The following is a 24,418-nucleotide window of genomic DNA, read 5'->3' on the forward strand; positions in this document are numbered from 1 at the left end:
GAGGTACGCATTCCATTCAGCCCGCTGTTGCAGCTCTCTTTAGCAAGTTTTCTAAGTCTACTTTTGTCAGCGTTCGTAACTGCTGTGCTGGTAGCTGCATCCTTGGTTTCAAAGGTAGACGAGGAGCTTCAAAATTGCTAGTTTTATCTCACAGAACATCAGTGTCCAGTGTCTTAATGCAAAGTTACTAGCCTTCCCAGATATGGGAGAACCAACATTATTTCTGAGCAACAGTTCTTCAAACACAGCCAGCAAACTTGACAAGAGAGTACATGGGGGCTACACATGAGCCACAGTTTCAAAATGTTCAGACTGGGCCCAACAAGTCACGAGTGCAGGCAAGTTCAACTGATATGTTTCGCTCTGCCTAAACATGCCGGTGAGACTTTTAAAGAAGTTTCTAAGTAGCTAATGGAGTCAGCGAGTCTTAAAGTTTGGAGGTTGTTTTAAGTTCAAATGGAAATATTACTTGCATCATTCTGTGTTCACCTCCTTCTAAAGTTGTGTACATCTGCAGTAACAAACACACAGGATCTACCTGGCCCACTCTTTGGGTGGGCCCCACAAAAAACACACATTTGTAAAGAAAACAACATAACTTGCAATTATTTTATTATTACAACTTTTTTTTTTCTTCATTTTAAGTGTTTATCATAGAAGGCACTTACAATACAGAAACCAAAGAGGCACCAAAGTGCCGTCATATTGACACAAACAGATACAAGACGAGAAGAGCACCCTTATTTGTTAACAGTACAGTATTTGAAAAACTACAGCTGACTTTCTCTTAAAAACAGTTGGGACTATTCCCTCATAAAAGATAAAAAAGAAATTGCTCTACTTTTGATTTTAAAAAAAGAAAGAAAGAAAACACACATTAGTAAAAGGAATCACGAGTTAGTGGTTCTTTATCGACATTACGCCTTGCAGTTACTGTATTGTAATAGGTCCTGGTACACTTCAGTGAGGTGAGCAGCCTCTCGCTGTCCCGAAAGCAAAGCACCATGGGTAGTCGAATAGTACTTCCTGTGCGTCGCCTCACCAGAAAACATCACCTGTAGCGGCTGTGCGGAACAGAAAACAAAAGTAATTAAGCATAAAGCAATAAGCCCTTTTTATCGCAGAAATTTGAACATTCTTTTTGTGATAAAGTGCTCCCCATTGTATTTAACAGGGATGCTACATGACACAAAGGAAGAAGGCTGAAGGCAGAGCTCCTTTATAAGGCCAAAGAACTCCAAAGTGACTTGTAATACGCTTTTTAATTATTGGGTGAGGGTATTCTATTCTTATTAATACATGGTCCCATCAGCCTTCCTCCCATTAAAACCGGAGTCTCTTACACCTTCCAATCAAAGAGACTTCGAGTGCGATAATAACATTCATCCTTTACTATGAATGCAAATACATGACTAAGAAGATTTTAGTGCCCTGTAAACACATACACAGTTTAACTTTAAGCCATTATCAAAGATACATTTTTGCTTGAGAATGTGCAGGTAACAGGAATTAGTTAACCTTAAACAACCACATAATGCACTCTATTTCCATGCGCAAACTGAAATGACAACCTAACCATGCCAAATATTACATCACAAAATAGCAACCCAGCTATGATCAGGTCTCCACTGGTGAAAACTGAGGTTTTTTTAATAAAACCCTCACCCACCAGGGTTACCCCTTGGAGGCATGCTTTATCATTGGGTCAATTCCGTTCCCTTATGGAGAGGGGTGTGCTATGACCTACGGACTACGCAGGAGCACTTAATTGTCAATACAATAAGGGAGATGGTGCTAAAAAATAGGAGTGGGGGATGGAGGTTCGGTGCTAGAGTAAATCTTAAAAATACTTGGCCAGTGGGTGCATCCTATTTATTCTCCTAGTATAGGAGTAATATCCTCTTTTACCCCACCAGCCTCCACTACTCCAGTAGAAATTCTCACATTCGAGAAGGTAATTCTGAAAGAAATCTGAGACATAGATCCTAGAACCAAAGCAGTCTTTCATAATATCATGAAAGATGAGCTGGCAGCAATACACAAACTGGCAAGTGACAGCAGCATGGTTAAGCCAGCTGATGAAGGTGGAGCGATAGTCATTCAGTCCACCAAACCTACAGGAAGAATGGTCTCAGAATTCTGGGAGACAGGAGAAACTACAAGCCATTAACCACAGACCCGACAGAATTTCTCAGAGTACAGATTGCGAATATAACTGAACAGTCCCTAGAGCAGGATTGGATCATATCATACGAAAAGGGGAATTTCTGAATAATAAGAAGCCACCTGGGCAACCAACAGTAACAGGGATAGGATCAATCCTGGAACCTCTGTCTAGATTGGAGGATGCTTTGCAAAGACCAATTGTCCAAAAGACTGACACATTCCTGAAGGACATGAAAGCAGTACTCTGCATTTTGAAAGACATACAATACAACCCAGACATACACATCCTTATGGGCTGGACATTGAAAGCCTCTACACAAGCCACCCACATGCAGAAACCCTGAACGTAATTGAAGAAGTACTCTTTGAAAAAGCAAAGGGTTTCCAGACACCGAGAAATGTTGTGATAGAATTTTGTAAATGGGCTTTAACTCAGAATTTCTTCAGATCTGAGGAAACTCTCTATTTGCAACAGCACGGGACTAGTACAGAAAGCACCTTCCCACCATGTATAGCTAGTCTCTATGTGCACCATTTCAAAGCACACAAAATTCTTCGCCCTCACAACCCTTTCTTGAAACTTATAAGGTTATGGAAGAGGTACATCAATGATGTTCTTGTAATCTAGGAAGGCAACAAAGTCACAGCTACAATCTTCTTGATTTGGTTAAATGTACAGAAGGAGTTTCTGAAATTCACCCACACCATGGGAAGGAAGGAATTGGCGTTTCTAGACCTAAATATAGAAGTTGACCAGAGGTCTCTAAAACCCACTACTCACGAGAAACCCACTGCAAAGTACTGCCTTCTATTGTATGACTGTTTTCATCCCAGACACCTAAGAAAGAACCTACCTTTTGAGCAGTTTTTAAGATGGTAGAGAAACTGCTCTGAGCGAAGGGACTACAGCAGTGTTTCCCAAACTGAGGTCCGTGGACCCCCAGGGGTCCGTGACACATTCCCAGGGGGTCCACAGAGAGCAGTTTTAAAAGCACTGCAAAGTATCTTGTATAATTAGCAGTTTTCAAACAACAATAAAAGTGTCAAGATAACACCAGCGATTATTGTACCTGCTGGAGAAAGAAGAGTTTTGTCCAGTGGCAGCTTTGAATGATCTAATGTAGCACCGAGGGTTAATATGCCTACTGCAAAGAACATGTACAATGCATTTAAAAAAAAGTTAATTCTGTTACTGTGCAGTTCATAAGTGACAATCCTAATCTAGCACAGTGACCTATAAACTGTCAAAGAGCTGCTTGCAAACTGCAAGGAACAAGTTAGTGACATGTTTTTCCAAGTCTTTCATTATCCTGATATTGCTAAAAAAGTTTATTTGGGTGGAAATACATTTTTATTGTTAAAGGCAATGCTAGCCACTGTGTTATGTTCTGAATCCTGAGTTTGTACTTTTCCAGACCAAGCACTATTTAAAAATGCCTACCAGTATGAATGACGTGAATTCTACACCCTGTAGTCCCCTTTGCCTTATGTGACATTAACTATACACTGATTTAAATGTATGATTCACTGTCTCTATAGATGTGTGATGTAAAGTGCTCTGACATCCTACAATGGTATGAGAGATGCTATAAAAAATGTAATACATGTGACAGAGGGGCTATGGAAAGACGAGATGCACTGTTGGAGGGTGATAGTGGGGGAATCATTTAAGAACCCCAAAAAAGGTTGTCAGATTCTGGTGGATAGTAAGGACTTAATTTACTATTCTTTAAAAGCGAATACAATTCAATATGTAATGATAACTGTGTTGAGACTGCACCATTGTTTCCTAAATGTTTTTTTGGGAGGGGGGGGGGGGGGAAGGGGAGCATCCCAAAGCCCCATTTGTAGTGGTCAGGCTCACTCACTGCACTTGGGTGTGCACCGTATGTGGACTGGTCTGAAAACATTTGCCAGGGCTGCTTTGGGTTTCTAGTCTGGCCCTGGCAGGAGCAGGAGCCTCGTACTGCGAAATAAAACCAACCATTTAAAAGCTAGTCACGGAGATGCAGCACCAACCTTCCCATTTATGTTCTTCATTTTTTGCAAATTCTTTCAATATAAAATACAACAGAAGTGGCAGAGAGGGTCGTTAGCCTCCTTGGCTTAACGACAAGCTCCACCACTTCAGAAACGCAGGGCTGCACCTATATTTACAATAATATGATGCAGCCCTGCATTTCCCCTGCGCTCGCTCTATACTTAATGCAGCACACATGGAAGTTACAAAATGTCATTCTTTTAAAAGATTGTCAATGTGCAGGAAGGGTCACCTTCCTGAACATAAACAAAAAGGCGTTTCGCAAAAACGAGGAGAATTAAAGCATTTCTCCTTGTTTCACCAAGTTAAGACCAGGTTTTCCCTGGTCTTAATTTTGGTGCTACCTCCCATTTACGCTGCCCATGTTAATAGGGGGCAGTGTCAAAATCAATGGTTGTTGCGGTGGAACTCCCACCGCAACACCCACTGCCCACCCCTTTCACGCTAAGCATTGGGTGAACGGGGGTGTTATTTACAAGCTAGCATGAAGCCATGTTAAGTGGCTTAACGCTGCCTTGTAAATAAAGCGAAGACCCTATCGCCATGGGGGAAAAAAATAATAAATAAAAAAATTTAAAAAAACAAAAATCGGAAAAAGTGACGTTCTCATGGTGATAGGGGCTTGTAAATATGCCCCTAAAATACTTACTAATTTGAGCATTTGTTTTGTGTGCACACGTGTTTATTTTTTTCGAATTACTGTTATAATGTTTGAATTTTAAATCCTACAAATTGCTTGGGGCTCCCCGGCTTCCAGTGGTGACTCAATGGGGGTCCGCAGTAATCAAAAGTTTGGGACCCACTGGACTACAGAATACAAGCCAACCACCTAGCTTGCAAACTGGAGGCTAGGAAGTGTCCCCAAAAGATGGTGTACAGGGCAAAAAACACAGGCACAATGAAAAACCGAGAAGCCCTCCTGGAGGCTCCACCACATAAAACTAAGGAGGAAAGACCAATATGTATCACCACTTCAATATAGCATCCAACCTAGTGAATAAAATCATTAACAAGCACTCACGTCTGTTAAATAGTGGGTCCTTATCAATACCACGCCCTATGTTTTCCTGCAAGCGAGGAAAAAGCCTCAAAGATACGTTGGTACACACACATCCCCGCAAAAAAACAGTACTATTGCAAATTTACAGAGCACCATAATACCGGTTATGGGCAACTACCCAAGTGACGGTTATCTGATGAAACCAATGAAAACAGTTGTCTTCAATAATAAAATGACCTGGCAACTAAGGAATGTCATCAACTGCAACACACAAAGAGTGGTGTATCTAATAACGTGTCCCTGTAAACTACATTATGTAGGGATGACAAACAAAGATTAAAACCAGAATCTGCAAACATCGCAGCAATTTGAGATGTGGCCGTGCAACCACAAAGAAGTCGACAACTTGTATAGAAAATAAACACACATTGGTCATCATTGAGCACATAAATGACAGTGAGTGCTGAACCAAGATTCGAAAGAGAACAACGGAGTTATTAAACTCAAAACACATAAATGGCCTGAACGCAAATATCCCGTGGAGCGGATTCATTAGCTAAACAGAAACCAGTTTGGCATAAAGCACGGGTCTCTCGTCCCAGTGGATTACTAAACTACACTAATACTCTGAGTAAGCCCACAAAATGAACATATCAAGTGAAGAGAAGGGCACATTGAATCTGAACCTTCATTCATCTCCTTGCTTTTCTCTCAATCTTTGTCGTTTTTCTATGCTCATTATTCCATCATTTGTCTATTTTTTTTTTTAAACACACACACACCTTCAACTAGTCATTCAAATTAGGCTTTTCCGTGTACTTCCGTATACCTTAACGGAACCGAGCGGGAGGTTCCATTTTCGACTGCCATCTTGCTTTTCTACTGTGGTCTAGTTTTTCCTGGAGTACGGGGACGGAACGCCCATGCGCTCCAAACAGGACTTAAACGGCCGACAGACATCGCATCGGCAATATGCGGTCTCCGGCGGTGCACCGAGGAGGTGGCAAGGTAGAGGCTGAGCCTTGGGAGTGTGTTACTACAGGCTACCCTCTCCCCCGGAGGAACCATAATGCGAAATGTGAGATTCTTATATGTACGTGATGTGTTTATCATATCATGTGTGTGTCTTAAGTGATTTGGGCATTATATTCTGAGACCACGGGCTGTTTGAATATAAAGCTCCATTTGAGCTACACTAGATGTGACCACTCGGGGTATGATTTTGTCTAACATGTTTTTTTCACTTGGAGGTGTTCACTACAACACGATTGATATTGCTGAATATAAAAGTAGAACCATGCATAAGGCCACAGGGCTGTACAGTCTACTTGTATTTCCACAGAAACACAGACGGTGATCGCCAAATAGGTGGTAAATGTATATGCACCATTATCTTTAGCATGCAATGAGTGTGCGTTCAGTCTAATACTGCAGGAGGGTTACCAGGGAGTTAGTTTCACTAGATCCTGAATAAAAGCCAATAGGGGTATGGCTTGAAACATGTCAACCTTTTAGGAAAAAAGGTACACAACATCCTCCTTTTCTATCTCCCCTTTTTAATCATATCAACTAGAGGCCAGAATAAATAGGATACACCTACTGGCCAGGTATTTTTAAGATATACACTAGCACAGAACACCCCCCTCCCCCATCTCCAACACTATCTCCTTCATCATTGTATAGTCACACAAGTGCTCCCACGTAGTCAATAGGTCGCAGAACGCCCCACTCCGTAGCTGAAAGGGATGGACCCAACGATGAAGCATGCCACCAAGGGGTAACCCTGGTGGGTGAGTTTTTTTTTCTTATTTATAAGAAAACTGTTTTCTCCAGCTTCCTCATCAAACACTGGGTTTCCATTTTGTGATGTAATATTTGTTGTGGAGGATGAACCTAGCATATCCTCCCCCTTTATTTTTTTATAACAACCATGCCACCATTTTCCATCCCACACCCTCCACTTTGAAGAACAATGAATGCAGATTTTATGAAAAAGCCACACTATTCCTTTATTTTGTATTTGGGTGTAGTAATACCCAAAAAGAAAAAGACACGTATGAGTTGACATTTCTTGTGTGCAGCTATCACCAGCAGTTGTTGGGACAGAACTTGTGTGCTCAGTGGGAAACATTTTGTGACCGCACCAATTTTGTGTTGAGTTATCAAGGTTAGCCTCCATTTATGAGCAGTTTGACGGAGCTGGGGGGACGCGACCACAAGTCCCCATATCACATGCGGCAACAAGGGGCTGTCAACATTCCATTTGCACCTGGAGGCTCATAAAGCCTGCATCTTGACCCCGCAGAGCAGGAGCAGTTTGCCGGAGCTGGGGGGGGGGGGGGGGAACTCGGCCACAAGTCCCAGCACCATCCACCGCAGTGAGGGGCTGCCAACCTTCACGTAGCTCCTGGAGATGCACAAAGCCTGCATCTTGACCCGAAGAAAGAGGTTTGTCGGAGCTGGGGGGGACACGACTACAAGTCCCAGCACCACCCACAACAGCAAAGGGCCGTCAAGGTTCACGTGGCACCTGGAGGCAAATAAAGCCCAGATCTTTACACCGAAGTGCGGGACGCGCACGTGTCGCGACTGGGCGAAGTCCGGGCCAAGAATGGACCAGTGTGCAGCCAGAAGAGGCTGGGCCACATCTCTTTTGTTTGCTTCTTAGCCACAGTTCAAGGAGAGCTTCTGTTGGGGTGAGTGGCCGCAAAGCCTGAGTTTGTTTTACCTAGGCAATTGTTTGGTCTGGAGGGGTCAGTTATGTACGAGACTGAGGTAGCCCTTTAGAGCCCTACATTTTTATCTTCAGGCTCCTTTTATTAAACCCAGTGCTGAGCAAATTCGATCTACCTGTCCAAGCAATGATACGCATTGCCCCATAATGGGCTCCCTGCTTGTTCAACTTCGTAGTCCTGAGCATTCTGCCAATGGCATTCGCCTGGCTTCAGGCTGGAGTTAATGGCCCATGGGGGGCATTGGATAATAAATGTTCACTGACAGAACAAATAAGTGTGGTGGACATACGTGGCTGGCAAGAAGTAGCATAATGCAGGGTCTTGGTCCATGGAGGAGGAGGATGATGAAGCTCCTGTGTGTGAGGATAGGGACGATCTCCCAGTCCCTTGGGGTAATGTCCCTAGTAAAGGATATTTTTTTGCCCAGGTGAAATCTGTCCTTGATTAACTTACAACCCTTAAAGTCTGCTTAGACATGCGGAGTCAAACGTGCAGGGATGTCCTCTGTGTAGCACCCGGGGGTGGGCGGGCAGAGGGCACAATGGAGAGAGGTTGCCAGACTGATTCTGCCCCACCAGCTGCCATGCCACAGCCCAGCAATACAAGTGCAAAGGGGAGGCGCAATTGTGGAGCCAAATGATATGAACTTGAGAGGCCACTTGTCGGTAAATTCTGGTAGGGGTAATTCTCATACTGAGTCTGAACAGAGGCGGTCAATATTGGTGTTGCAAAACCTCCAATTAATAATCTACCTCCTGCTTGCGGACCTAACGCCGTGATCCTTTCAGGGGTCCCAGACTTATAAACGGGTCAGACAGAATCCCATGAGGACCTAAACAATAAATGTTTGCATTGGCTTATGAGATACAAGGACTTTCCCCTTGACAGGGCTGGCAACATCCTTTTTAGGTCTCGCCAGCGCGCATGCACTGCTCTGCGAGGCTTCTAGTAAGGACTTTCAACTCGGACCATGCTTTTTCTTTTGCTCAGGCTATTGGCCTTTGCATGCGTCTTCCTAAGAAAGACCGCACACAATTGGCTAAAGGCGGGTGCATGTCCCGCCTTCTCTCTCCCCTGGCCTAGGGAGCTCGGGAGCGAGCAACAGCGCGGTCGGGTGCCAGCTGCATACCTCACATTCCTTGCAGTGCGCACGCACCCAGCTTGTTCACTTTGTGACCAGGAGAACCGACTTGTACTCCCGGCTTCTTCACCCGTTCACATACATGTGTGATCTTGAGCAAGCCTTGACTGGGTTCCACTATTTGCCAACGCAGCCTGAGTCATACGCAGTGCGAGGGCTCTTTGCACCAGCAGGCCTCTTCCACAACAGTTTCTGCATTCATATTGCACACATTTAAACCCAGCTGGTTTACAAACACGTCAGACTTAAATCCGGTTCAACAATTAAGTATTAAAAAACGTGCCATAAGCGAGTGATTTTCCAACCATGTGACCTCGCCTCAGAGGACTTCATCCTCAGACGGTGGACAACCTTTGGCTACAAGTGCCAGACGGTGATGTGCACAGACGTAGATTATTGTAACAGAAACACTACACAATGAAACATACAAAAATAGACCAATGTAAACACGGAGAAGCAGACTCCTGCTTCGGGTATCCGTCGTTGTATTCTGGTTTATTTTCTTTGTTTGATACAATGTAGTTGATGTTTAATAAGTCTTGGGTTTTCGGTGCTGCGAGGACCGGAGACTGGTGCGATGCCGCGGCCAGCACACCCTACAGGAAAACCAGTGTAACGCAGGCCTCTGCAGCCCCTGCCCTGCAGGAGACTCCAGTATTTCACGGGGTCGCCACTTAGAACAGGGACAATTAATATATATGACTTAAAGGAGACCTGTGGCTCCTAACCGCCTTCTACAATTGTGGCCCCAAAAGTTTGCATGACGCCACTGTGCACCCCCTGCCACCCCTTGGCAAGGAAACACTGCAGGTTGGGTGAGATTTGGGTGTCTTCCAGTTCTTAGGAACATTACCGCACACTATACTAGTCCCCAAGACTCGACATGTTCAGGGACACACCACACTAGCTTTGCATATAGCGTCATGCGGCATCTTGTCGTTTCTAGGCGTTGTAATTTACAGTAGTTAGTCTTCAAATCCTTCAGTGCTCTGCTTCACATACAACATGCAAGTTTCACAGAGATAATCACACACAGAAGAAACCGCATTACGCAGACAACGAACAATATATTGTATAACTCAAGGAGTTTAAACTCTGGTGAGAGGATGTGGCGTAATGACCAGAGCAGCAGACCTTGAAGCTGGGGGACCAGGTTCGAGTCTGGTGGGAGGCTCACGCATCCTGCGATTCTCGGCAAATCACTTATTCTTCCCCTGTCTAGAAATGAATGTGTCAGTCTGTAATGCAACTGGTGATCATGTAAGGCGCTCCGATACCTTCGTGTCGTTGTTCGTGCTATACAACACTGCGAGAAAAAAAAAAAAGATTTAAAAACCTGTGGGCGAAATTTTTATTTTTTTTTAAAACCTGTGTGCGCTGCTGTGAATTGAACTTACGACGGTGGAGTGGAAAGCGCGCACACCCCTGATTTCTCGACAATGAGCCCCATGGGTTTGTCTGGTGCTTTAGGCACTGAACAAAAAATAAAAAACACGAAAACTATTCACACAAGACATCCCGAGGTCCTGAGTGCAAAATGTGGGCAAAACAGCTTTGAATGTGCAGTGCGTTCTCTAAAGGCAATCTGTGTTCGTGATCGGTTTTCTGCGACTGCAGGGCACAAACACCTCTCTGCAGTAGGCACACTGACCACAGGGTTGTGTTCCTGCGATTGAGACCCACCGTTTACAAGCAGGGGAGCGGAACAAAGCACAACGTCTGAAATAACACCTAAAAGTAAACAAATCACCACTTCATCTGAAAGTGCATTTCAGGGAACATGTGAGGTTTTTGTCTTGTTCCATGTGGAGAAATTGAGAGGTTTCAGACACATTTAAGTTAAACAGCGTCATAGTCACGATGTGTCTGCAAAGGCTCAGTGTTTTGCACCAGATTCACTATTTCTAGGTTTCATTCTTATTTGGACCAGGAGTTACTTATAGCACTAAAACAATCAAAGCATTTGTATAGCGCACTACTCACCCGGAGGGTCTCAAGGCGCTAGGGGAGGGGGTCCGCTACTGCTCGAACAGCCAGGTCTTGAGCTGCTTCCTGAAGGCGAGGTGGTCCTGGGTAAGGCGGAGGTGGGTCGGGAGGGAGTTCCAGGTCTTGGCGGCGAGGTAGGAGAAGGACCTTCCTCCTGTGGTGGCTCTTCGGATGCGGGGGACAGCGGCGAGGGCGTGGCTGGTCGATCGAAGCTGGCGTTTGGGAGCGTAGAAGTTGAGGCAGCTGTTGAGGTATCCTGGGCCTTGGTTGTGTAGGGCTTTGTGTGCGTGGGTGAGGAGACGGAAGGTGATTCTCTTGTTGACCGGGAGCCAGTGCAGGTCTCAGGTGTCCGGAGATGAGGTTGCGGCGGGGAATGTCCAGGATGAGTCGTGCTGAGGCGTTCTGGATCCGCTGGAGTCTCTTCTGGAGTTTGGCGGTGGTTCCGGCGTAGAGGGAGTTGCCGTAGTCCAGACGGCTGGTGACTAGGGCCTGGGTGACAGTTTTCCTGGTCTCGGTGGGGATCCACCGGAAGATCTTACGTAGCATGCGCAGGATGTTGAAGCACGCCGAGGAGACGGCGTTGACTTGTCTGGTCATGGAGAGGGAGGCGTCCAGGATGAAGCCCAGGTTGCGAGCATGGTCTGTTGGTTTGGGTGCGTTGCCTAGGGCGGGGGGCCACCAGGAGTCGTCCCAGGCGGAGGGTGAGGAACCCAGGATGAGGACTCCCGTCTTGTCCGAGTTCAGTTTCAGGCGGTTGTTCTTCATCCATTCGGCTACCTCTTTCATCCCTTCGTGTAGGTTGGCTCTGGCGGGGTCGGGGTCGTTGGTGAGGGAGAGGATCAGCTGGGTGTCGTCGGCGTAAGAGATTATGTTGAGGTTGTGCTGGCGTGCGATGGCTGCGATGGCGGCTCATGTAGACGTTGAAGAGGGTTGGGCTAAGCGAGGAGCCTTGAGGAAAGCCGCAGATGACTTCGGTGGCTTCTGATCTGAACGGTGGGAGGCGGACTCTCTGTGTCCTTCCGGTGAGGAAGGAGATGATCCACTCCAGTGCCTTCTCCTGGATTCCGACGTTGTTGAGGCGCTGCACTAGGGTATGGTGGCAGACCGTGTCGAAGGCTGCGGAGAGGTCTAGGAGGATGAGGGCCGCTGTTTCTCCGTTGTCGAGCAGGGTTCGGATGTCATCGGTGGCTGCGATCAGGGCGGTCTTGGTGCTGTGGTTGGCTCGGAAGCCAGACTGCGAGAGGTCGAGGGATCCATTCGTCCGAGGAAGGCGGACAGCTGCTTGTTGACGGTCTTCTCGATGACTTTTGCTGGAAACGGGAGCAGCGAGATGGGGCGGTAGTTCTTGAGGTCGGTGGGGTCGGCTGATGGCTTCTTTAGTAGAGCGCTGAGTTCGGCGTGCTTCCAGCTCTCCGGGAAGGTAGCGGTGTCGAAGGAGGCGTTGATGTCTCGCAGGTGGGGTGCGATGACAGCGTCTGCCTTGTTGAAGACATGGTGGGGGCAGGGGTCGGTCGGAGACCCGGAGTGGATGGTGTTCATCGTGCAGATGGTGTCTTCGGAGCTGATCGAGGTCCAGGCGCGGAGGGTGGTGGTGGGGGGCGGTGGTTCGGATGTGGCGTGCGACTGTAGAGTGCTGAAGCTGTTGTGTATGTCCGCGATCTTGTTGTGGAAGTAGGAGGCGAGGGAGTTACAGAGGTCTTGCGAAGGGGTGATGTCGTTTCCGGCGTTGGGGTTGGAGAGCTCTTTAACAATGTTGAAGAGTTCCTTGCTGTTGTGTGCGTTGTTGTCCAGTCGTTCCTTGAATGCTGTCTTCTTGGTGGCGTGGATCAGTTGGTGGTGTTTTCGGGTGGAGAGCTTCAGGGTCGTCATGTTGTCAGGTGTTGGGTCTCTGCGCCAGTCTCTCTCGAGGGCTCGGCAGTTCTTCTTGGAGCTCTTGAGTTCGTCGGTGAACCATGGGGCTTTCTTGCTGCCGGGTCTGCTAGGCGGGGTCCTCAGAGGGGCGAGGTCGTCTGCGCAGTCGCTGATCCACTTCGTGAGGTTGGTGGCCGCTTGGCTGGGGTTCGTTGCGCTGGTGGGTGGGTGGGTTCTTGCTCAGGGAGGTTGCGAGCTGGTCGGCTGTGATCTTGTTCCAGCTGCGGCGTGCAACCTGTTGGTGGTGGATCGTGGTCCTTCTGAAGCTGAAGTGGACGCAGCTGTGGTCCGTCCAGTGGAGTCCGGTGGCGTGGCTGAAGGAGATGTTCTTGCTGGATGAGAAGATGGCGTCGAGTGTGTGTCCCGCGTAGTGGGTGGGGGTGGTCACCAGTTGCTTGAGTCCGAGGTTTGCGAGATTGTCCAGCAGGGTGGTGGTGTTGCAGTCGTTGTTGTTCTCCAGGTGGAAGTTGAGGTCCCCGAGGAGGAGGTAGTCAGCGGAGGCGAGGGCGTGCGGGCTGATGAACTCGGCGATGTCTTCGCTGAATTGTGTACGTGGTCCTGGGGGTCTGTAGATGAGGGTGCCTCTGAGGGTGGTCTTGGGGTTGATGTGGATCTGGAAGTGCAGGTGCTCGGTGGGTGTGAGGGTGTCGTCGGTGTTGGTCGTGATACGGATGGTGTTCCTGTGGATGATGGCGATGCCTCCTTCGGTCTGGTTGATGCGGTCCCTTCGGATGATCTTGTAGCCGTCTGGGATGGCGATGTCGGGCGCTGAGGAGGCGTTCATCCAGGTTTCCGTGAGGAAGGCGACGTCTGGGGCTGCGGTGTCGAGCAGGTTCCAGAGTTCGATGGCGTGTCGGTGGACGGAGCGGGTGTTGAGCAGGATGCACTTCAGGTGGCTGTTGCTGGGGCTTTGCAGCCTATTCGGAGAGCTATGAGGTGGACTCCGTGTACGACTCGGTTAGTTCCTAGCTCTGGTGACAGGGGCAGTGCCGAACTGTGGAACCTTGGAGATGTCCTGGAGGGGAGGGAGAGGGGGGGGGAGGGAGCTATAACGGGCAAGCATTAGAGCAGGCAGGAAGAAGTTCCCAACATTGCAAGGACAAAAAAGCTAGATGACATTGTTTATGGCAATTCTTTTTTTAATATGGCCATTCAGTTGTACATAATGTCTTCTTGGTTATATATAGGGTAACACAAATACTTACAACACTTGTGGGGCCCAAGGGCGAGACCTATAGGCTATGCCTTGTTCATAGGGGTGAGCTGGATTGGGAAGGGTCCCATAGATAGAACTGGCTACTGTGTCATTATTAATTTTTGGAATCCACAGCTGGCTTTTAATCTTTTGGCAGGTGAACTATCCATGAAGGAGCCACGTTTGGCTATAACACTCTTACCAATGGCCTATTCGTTTTATAGATCCTCCCCTCCCAACCCCCCCCCCCACCCCACCCCACCACACTCAATGGTGAAATTCCGCCAGCAGGCCACCAATTCTTTGAACCCAACTTAAAAAGATGTGTATATTATGATGACACGCACCATGTGGCATGATCTACAGCGTTTTGTAGCCAGCAGATTTAATGTGGTGGAGGGGTTGGGGCTGACTTTCCGAGATTAGGGCTGGCGAAGTTTCAAGGCCAAATACGGGTGATTTTGATTATTGCATGGGAGGGTGGAAATGCGAGCAGGGAAACTCCACCAACTCTTTAAGCCAGAACCCACCACGCTTAGCTAGGCCCCCAAGCGTGGGTGGTGATCTGCGGGGTGAAGTATGCTTGCCAACTCACCCAGGTTTAGCGGCTGGTCAGGTCACGGGGGGAGTGATCCCTTAGATTGCTACACTCCTTACCAAGAGTTCCTTTCTTTAGAAGGTGATTTTGAACCCATAATTAATAGTAGGGAGGGCTGCAAACATGTTCCTGGTGAGCATCCTTGTAGTGCAACCAATTTCAAGATGCGGGAGGTGGTCAAGTCAGGCGCCCACACAAACAGGAGTTGAGTGCTTTGGATGGCTTCACGAGAACACCGGGCCCTTTGGAAGTTATAAAGTGGTGTCATGGAATGCTGCTGGACTGGAGGGCACATTGGATTTTAGTGATTGGGGGCCATTTATAGACCAGTATAATATTTGTCAATTTAAAAACAAAACCTGGTTAACTAAGGCACCCAGACTATGCCGCCTTTACTAAGGCAGCCATCACAGGGGGGAGGGGGGGGGGGGGGGGGAGAAGAGGCAGACCAACAGATGGTTGTCCACGTGAGTAGCTACTAGGATGTGTGGCTAAAATTGTAGACTATCTGTCTGACATTCTGTGCGTCTAACTATCCTTTGCCCCCAGAGTTTACGTGCATTTGGTTAATGTTTATTGTAGACCAGTGTGTATTGGTCACAAATCTCCAGTTATGGAGCAATGAACTAACATTTTGTCCACACTACCGGGGAGTGCCTTCAAGATGGTGGTAAGGGGAGGGAGGATTATAAGGGGAGAGAGGATTTCAAGTGTCATTTTGAGCCCTTTGACGCCAATCATGGTGATACTTTGTATGATGAGGATAGGTTGTGTGCTTTTCCAGTGTTGTCTATACACCCCCTCCTCCCCCCCATTACAAAATGGCCCCCCCTGGCCTTTGGAATTAATGCACTTACTCTGAACCACTCTTTACAGGCTTGCAATGAGCGCACTAAGTCAGTTAGCCTGGGGTTTATTTAATTCATTACATTCTTGTAGACGTATGGTTATGGCCCTTAATTTTAGATCTGGATATTTTGCCCAGACAGGATAGCGATCAAAATGCTTTGTCCCTTCTAGCTCTACCCACTAGAAGTGAAATGGCAACACGTACCGATCAGTTGGATGGCAGACAGACTAACTGCTCTAGACAGACTACAATGGATTGCCTTGGAACAGTCCCCAGACCCAATTGATGCTTTGTATAAGGCAGTCGGAAATTCCCTAACAGATATGAGCAAAGATATTACACCGGATGGCAAAATCTGCCACTCTGGTAGGGTGGCCAAGATTCACACTTTGCTAGTTGGCAAACTAAAGGATTTATTTTATGTAGAAGCACGATCAAGTGGCCCTGAGGAATAATAGATCTTCATGGTTTAACAAGTAGTGCAGAGTTGCTAAATTAGCCTTATTAAAAAGGCATTCAAAACTTAGCGCTAGCTGGCGCCGGTCCAACATGCCCGCTCCTCGGTGAGGCTCCGGACGCCTGACCCCCCAAATCCTTCACCGATCCTTGACGGGCTGCCCTGGCCGACTCTTCTTGGGCGCAACTGGACACTGAACTGCCACACGGCTCAGGGTCCGAAATTGGAAGGATTCGGCCCGACCCGAGCGGAGATCTGCGGCTTGGAGGCGGGCCGGCGGCAGCGACCCTGGTGCCGGGAACCAGGCGGGCTGCTAATTGAGCCCGCGGCGCCCACAAGGTATCTAGGCCCGGTCTAGCTGGGACATCTGAGGTCTCGCAGAGGCGCTTTGACTACTGCTGCTGCCGCCCCCCCCCCCCCACGAGAGGGGAGGTGTTCCTGCCAACGGACTGCCGGCGGTGGGTGCGGGAGTGTGGAGCAGGCCCCGGGTAGCAGAGCTACAGTGGACGGCAGACGGTGGGTGCGGCACTGGGTGAGGCGTGGTGCACCTGGGGCTGCCTTGGCTGTTGAGGTGGCAGGAGAGTGGTGGGGGCCCCCCCTTTCGGGCTGAGTGTCATCTACCCCCCCCCCCCGCGTGCTTTCGCTGCTGAATCCGGACCTGGTCCCTAGCGTCCTGCCGGGGGCTGCTGAGTGGTGCGGAGCGGGCATCCGCCTTTGCTGATCGGGCTGGCGGCCAGTGTGTGAGGCTCTCTCCCCCCCCCCCCTTTGGCTACAGGACTTACACTGTCGGCTGTGAAGGCATTAAGGTCCGGGGGGGGGGGCGTCCTGATTTTTGCGCCCGTGGCCTGGGCTGAGTGCTGACATCAGTGGCTGGAGATCCACCGCGAGGCACCTGGAGTGGGTGCGGTCCTTCCTGCCTGTGTACCGGGGACCACCTTGATGTGCTTTGACGTCTGTACAGAGTGCCCGGGTACTGTGACTTCGCTGGTAACAGCGTGGATCTAGCCTTGGCTGTGCGGTGCGGTGGGAGGCGGCGGAGACGGATGGCCATGGGCAGCTGGACAGTGGTTCTGCCCCGTGCCACCTGAACTGGGAGCCCTTTGGAGAGGTGTTGCGGTTCCTGGTCGGGCCGCCCGGGGTCGGGCCGATTGGGGGACACTGAGACTACATGCCTACCCGGCCCTACAGGAGCACTTGTGAACATCTGTGCCCCGGGGCGGACACTGGCGGTGGCTTCGGTGTCGCCGCCGTGCGCGCCGCTCTGGACAGTGTTGGGGGGAAGGAGAATGCAGCTGCCGTGAGAGACCCTCGCCGCCCTGGGTACCGGTTGGCCACGGGTCTGCGGATACAAGTCGGTGGCAGGCCTTGAAGGACACTCTGCTGCCTCATCGGGCGGCGCACAGGGCCGTGATCTGACGGTGCCTGTTGCCTTTGGCCTCCCGGACGGGCAGGGTGCCCCGGCCGTGCCCCCTCCCCCCTGTTGTTCGCCTCCCCGGTCCCTTTGGGGTCTCCAGAGGGTACCCACGTTGCTCACTGTCTGGCTTTGACGTCCCCAGTTGACCATGGTGCGGCCATCATGGGTAAGGACAGGGCTCCCAATCCGACACCCGCAGCCACCCAAACCAGGATGGACCAGTCCACAACCTCCGAGAGTGGAGCGTGCCCGACCGGGGAGGCGGCTTCGGCCGCCAACACGGATCTTGCAGCCATTTTGCAGGCCATCAACGCATCCCGCTACTCCCTGGAGGGTATGGTTGGGGAGGTCAAGGTCGATGTTGCCAGGACCTGCCTAACGCCACCGCCCACATCACTGAAACCGAATCAAGAATCTCACCGGCTGAGGACGACATCCGTTAGTTACAGGACCAAGTGCGAGAACTGACCAGCCAATCTAAGGAACTGCACCGCCGGGCTGAAGATGCTGAAAACCGAGCCCGGCGTACTAACCTCCGCCTGGTGGGATTTTCGGAGGGGGCTGAATCGGGCCGTGCGGATGATTTCCTGGAAAGTTGGTTTAAGTCCTGGATGCCGGCAGACAGCCTGTCAACCTGGTTTGTAGTGGAGAAGGCCCACCGCTCGCTGGCTCCCAGGCCTCCGGGAGCGCCCCGTCCTTTCATCTTAAAGATCCTCAACTTCAGAGACAGGGACGCTATTCTACGTGAGGCCAGGCACAAAGGGACTCACATACCAAAAATCACACTATAATGATCTTCCCGGACTACACCGGGGAGGTCCAAGAGCAAAGGCGATCCTACCTGAAGGTGAAGCAGAAGATGCGGGCTATGGGCCTCCAGTACCAGCTTCAGTTCCCGGCCCGCCTCCGGGTCATTTTTCAAAACAAAACAATATTTTTTGACACACCGAGAGCAGCCTGGACCTGGCTGACAGAGGAGCGTCCTCTGCACCGATCCGGACAGGGACCACCGGCGGCTGGGCATCGGGGACAGGAAGTGCCCCGGCCGCCAAGAACCCGTCGACGGAGATGCACGCAGCCCTAAAGGCGCGCAGAAGGAGAGGCGGTAGTCACACTCCATCAGCCAGCCGCACCGGGCGTCTGGGGACTCATCTGCCTCTTCGGCTGCACCTACAAGTCCCGCTGATACTGGACGGCACAATGAGGTGCGCGACCGCCCACCCCCCCCCCCCGCGCGCGGACGGGCTCTGCAGCCCAGCCGGACACACAAATACACTCATGGATCTTTCCCGCAGTCCAGTCATTTGATATCCTTCTTACTGCGTGTGGATCTGTGGGGGGGGGGGGGGGGGGGGGGGAAAGGAGGGTCTGCTTTACCAGGCGGACGATGCGAGGGGCTGAGTTTCAGTGTTCCACTATAATCGCAGCTCTCGGCCAGGGCAGGAGAATTTGTCTTGTTCCGCTCTACTGAGGGGTCCATTATGTGCCCAAGCCCGAGCGTTTTAGCTTGGTTTTGTTATATACCGTTAGGGTGACAGATGCTTCTGTTTTCGAAGTATAGGGTGGGGGGTGGGGGGGGCTGGGGTTGGTTTGGGGTGGTTTCTTCCTCCTAGGGGGGGGATTTTGTTGGTGGGGGATAATTTCCTCGCTGTTGTTCTATGGCATCACGACACTGTTGACCTGGTCTCCTGTCCGCTCTCCCAATGTCTCTCCCTCCGGGGAGGCCATGCACTTGCGCCCCCTTCAGTTCTGGTGTGGGTGTCGTGCCCAACGGGGGCCCTTTTCTGCGCGCTCCCCGGCCCTCCTTGCGATCGACTCCGGGGTCACCCGCTCCTCACAAGGGATGTGCTTCTTACATTGGTGCCTGTTCACACCTCACGCAGGGGTGGCGTCGTATTCTGCTCCCTGCTCCGGGCTTGCTCCCGTTAGCTTGTGGAGTTCCCTGCGGACTGAGGGATGCGTCCCTTCAACTCCGGAAGACTAAAACTCTTGCTAGGCCTGCCCCAGACTATAGTTTTGGCTGACACACCCATTCCCAGGGCCGCTATGAGCATACTATCCTGGAACGTAAATGGTCTTTTGGACCGTTTCAAACGCATGGCAGTCCTCAAATATGCACAGCGTACGGGGATCGGCGTGCTTCTCCTTCAGGAGATCCATCTTTTCGGTAACAAATTTCCCTTTCTCGCCCGCTACGGGTATGATAGGGTTTGGCACTCAGGCTTTGCTAGGGGCTCCCGGGGGGTGGCTATCCTGATCAGACGGTCTCTTCCCTTTGTACTGGCCCAGGTGCACTTTGATCCCCAGGGTATGGCTGTTGCAGTTTGTGGCACTCGAGGGGCGACCACTCACCTTGCTGTCCCTGTACGCGGCGCCGTCCCTGTTGCAAGCTGCCCTTTCCTACGCCGCACATTTGTTGCCCACGCGGGGGAGGGGGGGGCTTCATTGCAGGCTACACGCCCCGTATGGACTCGACGGGCCCGATCTCCCTCGCAACAGCCGCTCGCGCGAAGCAGTTGTCGAGTTGGGCTGAAGCCCAGGGCCTGTGCGACGTCTGGAGGGTTTGGCATCCAAATGCTCGACAGTACACTCACACCTCGGCGGTGCATCATTCGCACGCCCGGATCGACTTCATTTTTGTCCCGTCTACGGATTGTGCGGGTGTTCAGGACACCCGCATTCTTCCAAGGGGCCTTTCGGACCATTCACCGATGCTTATTGCTCTCGGCCCGCCTCCTTTCTCCGCCCGCCCGATGTGGCGCCTGAATGCCTGGTTCCTTCAGGACAAACAATTCCGGAAGACAGTGGGAGACAAGATTACCAATTATTATCTTCATAATGTTGGCTCTGTCTCCTCCTCGGCCATCCTCTGGGAGGCCAGCAAGGCGACTATTAGGAGGGTCGCCAGGGGGCACGTGCAACAGCAACGCCGGGCACAGCTCCAGCGACTCACGGCTTGCGAAGCACAGGCCTTGGAACTTGAACGGGACCAGGAGGCGTTGGGTGACACCGCGCGGGCTCGACGGCTGGCCTTTGAGGGAGGAGATACATATGCAATCTATGGAGGCGGCTAAGACTCTTTGGCGCTCCTCGGTGGCCCGGGTGTACGGGTGGGGAGACAAGAACGGTACGCTCCTCCATCGGCTGGCTACTTACCCTCGGGCAAACCGGATTATTCCGGCCATTGTGGACTCCACTGGTGTGACTCATACAGTCTCCGTGGCAGTGGCACAGACCTTTGCAGATTATTATTCCCTGTACTGGGCTCGGGCACCGGGGATCTCTCTTGCAGAGATGATGGAAAGCGGGGTCGGTCTTGGGCGGTTGGGACGGGAGGCTGGTGAGACTTTGGACATGCCCATCACGCTGCAGGAAATCGGTGAAGCAATCAGTCACTTGGCATCTGGGAAGACCCCGGGGCCGGACAGCTTCCCGCAGGAATATTACGTCCATTACCGTGAAACCCTCGCCCCGAGGCTCCTGGATCTCTATGCTGAAGTGGTGGGGAAGGGTTCGTTCCCGCCGGAAACGGACACGGCCACGATAGTAGTCTTTCCCAAAACACAACCCCCATCACAATCTTGCTCGGATTACCGGCCGATATCTCTCATTAATACCGAATTTAAGATATACGCTACCATCCTGGCGCAACGGCTGCACCCGCATCTTGTCTCACTGGTCCACCCAGACCAGTGTGGATTTATGCCGGCTCGGGGGACTAGGCACTGCTTGCAGCGCCTACATCTGGCCCTGGCCCACCAGGAGCGCCTATCTCCATTTCTTGCTCTTCTACTGGTCGACTTTGAAAAGGCCTTTGACTCGGTGGGGTGGGTCTATCTCTGAGAGGTCTTGGAGCGCATGGGTTTCGGTCCCCAGTTTTGTGCCATGGTCCGTGTCCTGTACGCAGCGCCGCGAGCCCGAGTGTTGGTGAACGGAGCTCTCTCTCACACGTTTTCTATAGGGCGGGGAACGCGGAAGGACTGCCCACTCTCGCCCCTCCTCTTCGCCCTGGCAATGGAGCCTCTGGCTGTTCTGGTCCGATCGGACCCTGTTCTCCGTGGGTGGGATTGGCCGGGTATGGTCCCTGATAAGATCGCCCTGTACGCGGACGACGTCCTTCATATCTCAGATCCGGCTGTTTCGAGCCCTCGTGTTCGCCAGATTCTTCGCCGTTTCGGTCAGGCATCCAGTCTTCACCTGAACCCAAAAAAATCTGTCCTGGTCCCCTTGCACCCATCTAGGGAATGTTAGGATTGGCAGTCTGATATTCCCCTCCGGAGACGGTCCTTTAAATATTTGGGGGATCTGGATCACCCTTCTTCCGGAGCTCTGCTGGGCCCTCAACGTGGCTCCTGTGGTTAATCGGACCAGATCGGACCTGGTGAAGTAGTGGCAGTCGCTCCCACTGAACCCATTGGGGAGGATAGCACTTTACAAGATGATGTTCCTATACATGCTGCAGAACACGCCTTGCTCCTTCTCCCGCTCCTGGTTCCGGGATATGGACAAGATTGCGACTAAGTTCCTCTGGGGTGGCGGTAGGCCCCGTCTGGCCCTGGACCGTTGCCGGATTCCCTCATATAACGGAGGCATGAGCATGACAAACCTTTATTTGTACTATCTTGCAACTCGGCTTCTGGTGATTCATGATTGGTTCTCAGGCGGGTGGGACGATCCGGCCTATAGGTTAGAGGTACAGATCGTGGGGTTCTCCTCCATTCAAAACATGCTCTACGGGGCGGCGATCCCTTTGTCGCTCTCGGATGTTATGCGGGCCCCCTTCTTGGCATGGCGTGCCACCCTACGGCATACCCACTGGTCGAGGACACTGACCCTAGTCACACCACTTTGGCATGGTACTTGGCTGCGGGAGGTAGCGGGGCTGGAGGGGTTTCAAGCATGGGACCTTCTTGGGATCTCTTGGTTGGGTGACTTGTGGCGGGGGAGCCGCATGTGTTCCTTTCAGGTTCTTCAGGGTCGATTCTCGTTGCACCCTTCGCAATTCTATAAATACCTCCATCTGCGCCATGCGGTCCAGACTCACGTCCCTCTGGATTCACGGATTCCCGACCACAGCCCGAGTGAGGCTCATGTGATGTTGGGGTGCCTTGGGAAAGGAGGAATCTCCCGTATCTATCGCTCCCTGGTTAATAACACCCCGGTGGACTGGGATGGACTGAGGCAGCGCTGGGAGACCTGGGTGGGCCCATTGGATGAAGCTGACTGGAGGGACGCCCTTATGGCCCCCAGGACGATCACAGCATCGGCTAGATTGCGGCTCATCCAGCTTTATTACCTGCATGCCGCCTACCTGTCCCCGGCGCGCCTCTATCGTGCAGGCCTTTCCCCGGATGCTTCATGCGCCCGCTGTGGGGTTGACCCGGCGGACTTCTTCCATGTGGTCTGGAATTGCCAGCGCTTGGGGAGTTACTGGGGTGAGCTTGAACTTAAATTAACAGAGGTCCTGGGGTGGGAGGTCCCCCATGACCCCAAAATGGCTTTGCTGGGGATAACGGATGGTTTGGATGGCTCCCGCAATGAAAAATATTTTCTAACTACTGCTCTGGTAGTGGCTAAAAGGGATATCGCAGCTTCCTGGAAGCAGATGGATCCACCCAAATGTGCTAAATGGAAAAGGGGCGTGGACTGGTGTGCCGCACAAGAACAGACGTTGTATGCTGCACGGGGATGCCCCAAAAAGTTTTGCAAGGTGTGCGGGAAATGGTTAGGGGGAAGGGGAGGCTAAGGGGTGGGGGTCTTGCTATTGATTGTCATTGAATCCATATGTCATGTCCTTTTGATGCCAGTTCAATCGGATTGTTGTATATGATGTCTGAGTTTTTTGTCCTTCCACAAGAAAATAAAAATTTGATTACATCAAAAAATAAAAGGCATTAAAAAGTAAAGATAGCAATTTGATTCGAACAGCTAGAATTGCTTATAAAAATGGCAAAAAAGGTGTGGGAATTAGCAAAATGGGATTCCCTTCTTCGTGCCACTAAGTGCAAGGCTTCCAAGCCATTCTGGAACATAGTTACGAATGGGCACGGTGTGGGTAGAGGTAGTATAGAGAATAATATTTCGTCTGACGTATGGAATGAACACTACCGGTCCCAATATGGTGCACCGGAGGGACAAGGTGGGCACATGTCTGAATAACTGGCAAGGGTCTACCATGCAGGAAGTCGTCCTCACACGGTCAGAAGGATTACCCTGCGATAACCGTGGCGGAAGCGATAAGGGCCATTAGCAAGTTTGCCCCTCGCAGGGCACCTGGCATTGATAAAATACCAGGGGACCTTCATTTTTCTGAACCTGAAGCCTGGGGACCATACTTGTGGGTGATCGTGAACTCCATCATGGAGGGGATGTCTATCCCTTACTCTAGGGCGGGGCAGAAATTATCCCCATTTATAAGAAAGGCTCCCTACTGTTGCCTGATAACTACAGACCTGTTAGTCTGATAGATACAATGCAACAAGTATTTTACCTACTGATATTAGAAAGACTACAGGATTGGATTGGATGGAGTAAAATAAAGTTCTTAGCACCTTTCAAGCAGATTTTAGGCGCTGTACTTCTATGAGAGATCAAATGTTTTCAGATTACAACCTTTATATTGGAAAACTTCTTTGAGAGTGACCGCCTCACTTTGATATTTGTAGATTTAAAGTCAGCTTTTGAATTAGTCCAGAGGGATTTGCTTTGGTGCGTTCTGACGATATGGGGGCCCCGCCTATCTGTGCCATAAATTAAGAGACTCTATGAGAAGAATTTCATTCAGGTCCACTGTGGTAAATTGATGGAACCCTCAACCTTTAGTTTTCAGCAAGGGAGTCTGACAAGGCTGGGTGTTGGGCCCGACATTAGTTTGTATATTATTGGCCTTATGGATTTATTGAACACCATTAACAATGATACACC

The 24,418-nt window shown here is 50.6% G+C and overlaps 1 protein-coding gene across 3 annotated transcripts in view; it reads right to left on the minus strand.

Annotated features, from left to right (window-relative positions):
- Positions 1-583: 583 nt before the first annotated feature.
- The window catches only part of SMOX (spermine oxidase), a 169,309-nt gene continuing 145,474 nt past the window's right edge, over positions 584-24,418 (minus strand). For all 3 annotated transcript variants that reach the window (XM_085642666.1, XM_085642665.1, XM_085642667.1), the window contains one exon: positions 584-1,064. In XM_085642666.1, the coding sequence (XP_085498792.1) occupies positions 918-1,064 (147 nt within the window). In that variant the 3' untranslated portion in view covers positions 584-917. The remainder of the gene's footprint in view (positions 1,065-24,418) is intronic.

The sequence above is a fragment of the Triturus cristatus genome, chromosome 2_2 (assembly GCF_964204655.1).
Source record: "Triturus cristatus chromosome 2_2, aTriCri1.1, whole genome shotgun sequence".
NCBI classification, from domain to species: Eukaryota; Metazoa; Chordata; class Amphibia; order Caudata; family Salamandridae; genus Triturus; species Triturus cristatus.